Source organism: Suricata suricatta, chromosome 11 (assembly GCF_006229205.1).
Source record: "Suricata suricatta isolate VVHF042 chromosome 11, meerkat_22Aug2017_6uvM2_HiC, whole genome shotgun sequence".
Classification (NCBI taxonomy): domain Eukaryota; kingdom Metazoa; phylum Chordata; class Mammalia; order Carnivora; family Herpestidae; genus Suricata; species Suricata suricatta.
The window spans coordinates 7,868,989-7,877,336 of NC_043710.1; the positions used below are offsets into that span (position 1 = coordinate 7,868,989).

The 8,348-nt window shown below is 44.5% G+C and overlaps 1 protein-coding gene across 3 annotated transcripts in view; it reads left to right on the forward strand.

Annotated features, from left to right (window-relative positions):
- ATL3 (atlastin GTPase 3) overlaps nt 1-4,779 on the forward strand; it is a 48,939-nt gene extending 44,160 nt beyond the window's left edge. For all 3 annotated transcript variants that reach the window (XM_029956468.1, XM_029956467.1, XM_029956466.1), the window contains exon 13: nt 548-4,779. In XM_029956468.1, coding sequence (XP_029812328.1) covers nt 548-634 — 87 coding nt within the window. In that variant the 3' untranslated portion in view covers nt 635-4,779. The remainder of the gene's footprint in view (nt 1-547) is intronic.
- The last annotated feature ends 3,569 nt before the right edge of the window (nt 4,780-8,348 follow it).

Below are 8,348 nucleotides of genomic sequence, written 5' to 3' on the forward strand. Positions count from 1 at the left end.
TCTGATGCAAACAAAGTTTCAGCCTGGACATACCATGTTTCTCATGGGAAACTTCTAACCACATGCTTTTCAGACACAATTCCTGTGTGATTCTCCCCCATCCGAGGTTAATTTGCTTTCCTGAAAATCAAGAGCTTTGAAAATTTTCTGTTTTGAGTTCTACTAAGAAATGGCATCTCATTTGCTTCAAATCTTTCAAAAAGCCAGTGACTTTTGACATTGATGTGATTTCCAGGTTTACAGATCCCTTGAGACTGATTGATTTCTTTTTCTAAGTAGCTTGCATAGACGGGTGAAGGCAGAGGCTTGTGGGAAGCCAGGAGAGCCGCCTGCCCCTTTGCAGTAACAGAGCGGGGGCTCAGCGGGCTCTCTTGGGGGCCCCTGCGGCCACTCGCTCACCCAGCACCTGCCTTTTCAGTTCCCCATTTTCTGTAACATACCTGTGCTGTAGACGGAGATTTTTGAAAGTTCATCTCCTCAGTCTTACTCTCTCGATGCTGTGTTGTGTTTTATTAACTTACACGTTTGAATAAATGGACTTTTGCAGGCTACTTCCCATATGGGCAATTCCACTCAGGCCGCTGTGAGGGATGCGGTTGTTGGGAGGCCACCTGCGGATAAAAAAGCTCAATAGCATCTTCACCGGAGGATCCGACAAGAACGCAGCCAGCCCCTACCGATTTCTGGGTTTCTGCCACGGCCACAGGTCCAGGTCCAGAGGAACGCAGATCTGGGATCATCCGGGAAGTGCCGAGACTCGGCAGTGATAAATGCGCAGAGCGACCTTTCCCGTGGCTTCAAATTCTTACACGTACTTCCATTTCTGTTGGAGGCGCTTCTTTTCCTTGCTGATCTAGATCCCAGCCTGTGTCTGTTTCCTTATTACTCTCTGCTTTGTGCACTTTATGGGGGAGAAGGTGAAAGAAGAACATGCAAATGTGGTTTTAAGTTCTGCACGTGCCACTTAGTGCCTTTTAAGATTGAATCCAGGCTTCTGAGGACATGATAGGGAGGGGATTGGGGATAACCTCATGGGAGATGCTGTTTGGGGGTGAAACCTGTCAGTTCTTTTTATACCTTACTCTTTTTAAAAAGTTTACAAAACTTGCAAAAGTTTCGGAACAAAAGGCTGAAAATGTTGCCATTACACTTTTAAAATCTTATGATATTAGAAAATGCTGCTTGCCACATAGTATAGAAAAATTGTATCCTATCTACCATATGCTGAAATTTAGAGTCTTTTACCTGACAGGCTGACGGTTTTGTTGGGATGTACTCTTATTTTATTTTTGCCTTCATTTCTGTAGCTTCTTTCTAGAAAAGAGGCCAACATGCCTTGAAAAGCCAGACTGGCTCATAATAAAAGGAATGAGCTTGAGATTTTAAGAAAAAAGCTTGAGTTTAAATGAACCATGTGACCTCTGATAAGTCACTTGAACTTGTGCCTTGGTCAGATTCACTGTTCGTAGGTTTGTATGCATATATGTATTATATATGACTCATGGTTATCATTTGAGAGGCCTTATTTTCAAGAGTTCTGCATAAAAACAGAACTTTGTTAAGTTTTAGAGAAAAGACATTACCAAACATGGCTGCATTTAGTTGATGTCCTGTTTCTTGGGACCTAGCAGTAAAATCAGGTCTTTATCTAAAACATAGGTTTGTCTTTTCCTATGCACTAATATTTCTAATAACGAAGCTAAAATTGTCAGTTTTGTTTAGTGAATCTTCCTCTGTTTAACTTTACTTGACTGGCTAGTACCTTTAAAGTAGCTTTGGCTCAGTGAGGACCCAAGTCCCACCCAGTACAGACAGTATCTAGAAGTATCCAGGAAGCTTTCTTTACTTTGATTGTGTGATAAAAACACTTTATCTATTAGTTACCTTTTCCTTTGATTTATAGTGGTGAATTGTACATTTTAAAACTTCATAAAACGTGCCTGCAAGTATTTATATAAACATTCAGGTCGGAGAGCTCCAATTCTTAAGATATATTTTGTTTTGGGGGGCGGTGGGAGGCTTGGGGAAAATGCAGGTGTAGATCCTGAACGCGGGACATCTGACGGGAAGGCGGAAAGAAGTCTGGTCTCGCGCGTAATCTCTTTATCAAGGAAGTTTCTTTTTACTATTTTAACACCTCACCACTGCAGTATTTTTATAAGTCCTGAATTCCAAGCATTTTATATTTTTTCATATTTACATACCATCTTGCCCTGAAGTTGTTGCTCCTTTTTTTTCAGTTGCCATTAAATTTGAGGAAAGTTCCAGCTTGTTCTAAAAACTGTCTACTTGCATATCAGTGATGCTTAGTTTTTACTGTTACATTGAAAGTTTCTCTTTGGAATATTGGTGCATTTTCAGGTGGCCCCTCATCTTCCTGGAGGTTCACACTTATTAGCGAAAGACCTTACAGATGTTGAGATACTTGGCTTTTATTGCATTGTAGAAACGTGTTTATAGATTTCCAGATAACTGTCTAGAGCGGTGCTTTTAATGAGAAAAGAATGATGTGTCTAAAACTTATTTTAACCCTAAAGTATTCGAATTTTTAAAATAAAAATATATGGTGTGTGATTTAGTGAAGTCTTAGGATTAATTACTGTTTAAGTCACAATTTCTGTTTTGATCTTAAATAATTTGGTTCAGTGGCCCTGGGGAAGCCTTATTATTTTTGTCTTTATTAACTTATTATGCCTCTGGAACATGTTTATAAAGTTTTTCTCAGTGAGGATCCTTAATGAGTTTTCTTTGGCCCATTTTTACAGTAAATCGATGGTTTATATCTTTTCCAATAAAAGATACATTCTCATTGCTGGCTTTAAATAGTCCTGGGGAGATTTATAGTCTGGTTGCAAAGAACGTCTTTTCCCTCTTAAGGCCCCTCAGCCTTCAGTGCGTGGGCCGGGGGCGCGTTGAGGAGCTCGGTCGGGAAGTCCCGCTGCCCCTCCTGGCCGGCCTTCCCGCACACCCATTGTTAGCACGCTGGGTTCTGGTGGTTATGCGGGGCACCTTCCTATTAATGTATGAAAAGGGGTTTTCAGAGTTTTACTGAAAACTTCATTTCAGGAAAAAATGTTTTTTCATTTTTAAAAATACTTTGAATTAGGTCTTTATGGTAAAAATGATAGAATCAAAATTTCAGTTCTTTCATGAATGATCTAATGATCACAGATGATGGTAAACATCTTTGGAGTCCTGCCACATTTTAGCAGTATACCAGCAAGTCTGTTCCGTGGAGGCTGATGTATTAACACCTACTTTATGCTTGGTAAATTTGCCTATGAAAGTTGTTTTGCTTTATCTGTTCTTTCTCTTTTCTCTTAACATGAAGTGAAAGGCTTTAGGCAAACAAATAAACTGCCTTCCTAACTGTCAGTGTGTTTCCTTAGTAGGTCATATCCAGTGTTCTACCTGGCTTATAAAAGTTTTACTTTTTTCCTAGTGTTTTTTTTTTTAATAATTTATATGGAAGTCTTCATAGGACTCTCCTGCCCCCCAGAACTATTGAAATGTAATTTAGGGTGATTTAGGATGGCTCCCATCTAAGGACCATCATGGGCTACGTCTTTCTGCCTTTCATTTAGATCTGACACAATTTTAGTCAAGGAATAGGGCATAATGAAGACAAGCTTCAGTCACGAAAGTAAAAACCATTTGTTTAAGTGATCTTTAAAAAAATGACAAGAAGTCCATTGTACGAGACCATTTGCTGCCATTGAATAGTCTCCTTGCGTCCTGTTACGTCCTGGGGTTTGGGTAACGGCTCTCATCCACGTTGGAGTGTGGAAGACTTATTTGGGAGGCTTGTTTCAAAACATTCAGATTCCTAGCTTTATGTCAGGGATCGCCTCGGTGGGTCTGGGTTGTGGCCCTGGAATCACCTCTCTGGTGGACAGTGTTGCAGGAGGGACTCGGAGGCCGGTGAGAGACCTCCGTGGGACGGGGAAGTGCAATTCCGTGTTGTCTGGGGGCCAGGGGCCGACAGCTTCTACCGGGGGCTCCGAACAGGCGGTCTGCCGCCAGGACCCTGGCTCAGTTTCCCGTGTTCAGAGTAATAAGGGGGGTGGCTTCCATGCATGGGGTCACCCAAGCCCCTTAAAGCTGCTTTTGTCAGTCAGGGTGTCATTCACAGTGCCTTCGCTGAAAACGAATGTGCACGGATCCTATTTACTAACCAGTGTAATTAGGATTTTGAAAAAACTATTTTGAAAGTTTTCTTTTAAAAAAAAATTCAGCACTTTGGCTCAAACCCCTCTTCTTTCAGGTACAGAAAACCTTAAGCCATAAATAAAAATAACAAAAAGAAAGATCACTTTGAAAACGAGTGACAAAAGTACCCCGTATCAGGAACTTTTCCAAGTTCTGGATCCAGAAGCAGAAAGTTTTCAAAAGAAATTTTTCTTCCTTGGGAAGGACTTTCATGTGCCAGAACTAAAATTTAAATGTAGTGAGTGCTCTTATGACCAGGGGAAGGTTGCATTTGATTCTCGAAGCTTTCCAATCTCAATGGCTAAATGCTGCCAAGGACTTAAGCCTTAAAGGGGCCAGTATTAATACCAAGCATACACAAATTTTCCTCTCAAGAGTTTTTTTTCTTTTCTTTACAAAATGATTTGTTGAAAATACTTTCTCCTAGGCCCTTGGCTTTGAACGGCTTTACAATTTAACATACTTTTTAAAAAGTGCAGTGGGATGAGATTATGCTACCAGTTTCTTGAAAGCATGTTTTCTGTTTCTTAGTTGTAAGGTCATTTAATTGAATAAAGATCATAGCACCAAGTCTGTGTTGTTTTTTTCTTTCTCCATTCTTTAATATGAGAAGATCTGTGAGATAGACTTGGGCTGGGCAAAGCGAATAGGATATCTGAGGGGTGGGTAACTCATGCCGAAGGGGGCAGTGGTGACGTGGTTTGAGCGTGTCACCCTTCTCTGTCCTGCTCGGCCACTCGGGACAGTCTTCCTAGCATAGTGCTGGGGAGGGCCGTACCCTTGATGGCGGTGCTTAACATCAAATGCCAATTTTATTTACAACAACATGGACTCGGGAGGACCCTTGAACTTGTAGCACTTTCATTTGGTTGCCTCGGCTGGTTAGGTGGTTCCTCTTTGGGGCTGGGGTATGGTGGAGCTCTACCGAAAGCTTTCTGTTTCACTGGTGACCTTGGAGCCGGTGGGGAGGTTGCACTGAACTTCCCAAATATTTACTAATTGCCAGACATAGCCCATTTGGCCCTCTAGTAAGAGGATTCTAGTATGGTTCTAGTTTGAAACAGGCCGGGTGGGGTCCATCTATCTATCCATCCCCCATGGTGGTCATGTGTTAGGTGCCAGGCTCGCTGTCGTGTTGAGTTCCTCACAGTTTAGTTAGGAAAGGCGCAAACTCACAAATTGATACGATATGAAGATTAAGGTGAATAATTGGGTGCTACCATCGGAGTGCAGATGCCCCCATTAGCATAAGTCAGGGAGAAGGAAGGGTGGGGGAAGTGGGTGTGGGTGGATGGAAAGTCCAGCAAACTGATTTGTCTTTGGTGCATTGACATTCTTGCCTTTGATGTCCATATATCAGTTCTGAAAGATGAGTTCAACTCTAATTAGCTTAATCGGAGAAAAAGCAATTGTATCTGATGTCTAGGAGTAAAATCGATACCAGGCGCTGGAAGAACGCATGGCCACAGGGCTATTCTCTCAGGTATGTGCTGGCAAATCCAAGAGCAGATGGATTTCTTCCATGCTGTGGGGGAGGAAAGTCACAGATGGTTCCAGACTTACATACCACTTAAATGTCTCAGGAAGAAAGAGGCTTTTCTTTTTTTTGACCCATTGCCTATTTTAAAATGTGTGGGTGGCTGGGTGGGTAGGTGTGTGTGTGTGTGTGCGCGCGCGCGCGCGCGGGCATAGCTTCATCTTGGAGAATGCTTCTGATTGGTCTGGCTTGGGTCATACGTTCCTTCCAGGGTCAGTAGATGTAGCCTGGGGGCTGGGCCCTGATACCTGGACCTAGATCACGAATGTCCCCAGTCAGGGTGATGGGAGTCCTGCGATTTGGCAGGTCCACCAGAACCACACAGAGTCACCAAGTGAAAGACTGCTAGACACAAATGAATGTCCATTACAGTGCCCCAGTTCCCCAGACTGAGGCCGCTTGACAAACAGTGGGAGGAGAAAGCCTGGACCCTTTTAGGCATGTTCTTTCAAGGGCAAGGTCGTGGTGGTCATGCTGCTACGCATTGATGCGGGGGAAGCTCTTCAGGGCCTCTCAACAGGGATTTGTTCTCTCCAGTAGGACTTGAGGGGTTTCAGAGAGAGGGGTTCAGGAGGAAGTTCCACCTCACCTTCCTTTTCTTTCACAAAATCCTGATTTTTCTGGTCAAACGGTCAGAACCGGCATATTCACAAAACCTCCCAGAGTATACTAGGTAAATGTTATTTAAAAAACTTCCTTCAGGGGCGCTTAGCTGGCTAAGGGGTTCCTGGCAGAGCACACAATTCTTGATCTCAGGGTCTTGAGTTCAAGTCCCATGTCAGGCAGAGCCTACTTAAAAAAACCCCAAAAACCTATATTCAGTTGACGGATAGAGCTTTACCCTGAAGAGTGTTCAGGTTTTGAGAGTTAATGTCAAGCAACAGAAACCCCCACGTTCTGACAAAATGCTCCTAATGGATTGTTCCCTTCAACGTGGCTTGCCTGTCCCCTTTCTCCTCCCCCACCCCGATCCTCCTTTCCTTCTCCTGCCCTGGCCTTCCTGAGGCTCTTACCCCACTTGCTTGGACTCCCTACAAGGTGTCATGCCTTGAGCATGAGCCTGAGCTGTTTTCTCCTGTCTCCTGGAGTAGCCAACCCCCTCCTTAGAAGGCAGAGAACGGGGACATTGGAAATAATTAGTTAGTAGTCCTCTCCCCTGTCACAGGAAGAACAGGGCTCCACGGCTGTGGTTGCAGAAAAGACCGGGGGCTTTGGCGTTGATGCTGGCGTGGCTTCCCACCTGCACAGTGGCGATGGACTTGGGATGGGGCTTAAGGGGAGACTCGCTGGTGACAGCACTGATATCATTTGGTAGCTTCTCAGCCTGCAGTCTGTCTTACTGAGCTCCTCTTTTTTTTTTTTTAATATTTTTTAATGTTTTATTTATTTTTGATACAGAGAGAGACAAAGCATGAGAGGGGGAGGGGCAGAGAGAGAAGGAGACACAGAACCAGAAGCAGGCTCCAGGCTCTGAGCCAGCTGTCAGCACAGAGCCCGACGCGGGGCTTGAACCCACAAATGTGAGATCTGACCTGAGCCGAAGCCAGAGGCCCAACCGACTGAGCCACCCAGGCGCCCCCTGAGCTCCTCTTTAAAAACAAAACAAAACAAATAAAAAAACTAATGTTTATTTTGGGGGAGGGGGAGAGAGAAAGAATCCCAAGCAGGCTCCCCACTGCCAGCACAGAGCCCGATGCGGGCCTCGAACTCACAAACTGAGATCATGACCTGAGCCAAAACCAAGAGTCGCTGAGCCACCCAGGTGCCTCTGGAGCTCCTCTTTTGGGCGCTGTGTGGAAGGTAAAAATCACTTTCCTGCCATCCTCAGCATCCCCCTACCCCAGTATGCTTTTTGTTTTGTTTTTCCTGGCACAGCACAGTGGGGGAGCAGAGGAAAGTGGCGTCTGGGTAATTCTGAAAGCAGAGAGTAAGGAGAAACAAGTCTGTCTGGTGGTCTCAAAACTGAACCTCGCCACCTTGGGGTTGGACTGCCTCACAGTCACTTGCTTCATCTGCACTACAATTAAATGTCCATAAAGCTCTGGTATGATCGGTGTCACCTCTGTTGGGAAGCTAGTGAACCGCACGTGATGTTGCTGAGCATGTTAGTGGCCGACGGGCCCCGATGAGGATACACCACGTGCCATACAAACAGGCTCAGCGCTTTACCAGCATCATTTCTGTTGTTGCTCTCCCTTCGGGGAATGTATTTTCATATAATATCTTACATGTCCAATATCCTCATTCCTTTTAAGCGATGAATACACTGAGGCTCACAGAGGGAAGAGCGTCCTGGAACCTCTTAACTAGCAAGTGACAGGGCCAGGATTGGCCCGAGCATCTTGGCTGCAGGCTCAGGGACAGGCGGGCAATGACCAGAAGAGAGGGGAACAGGAGTTGGTGCTACTCTTAGGGAGTCACAGCCCAGGCAGAGCCCAGTGCCAGGAAGGGACAGTGTCCGGTCATTCGTTCATTCGTGGGATGTCTGCTGTGTGCCATGTTTGGGGGCTAGCTGAGGGCTTAAGACTCAATAGTTAAAAGTGCTTTTTTTCCTTTCTTTTCATTTTTTTATTTAAAAAAAATTTAATGTTTACTTTTCAGA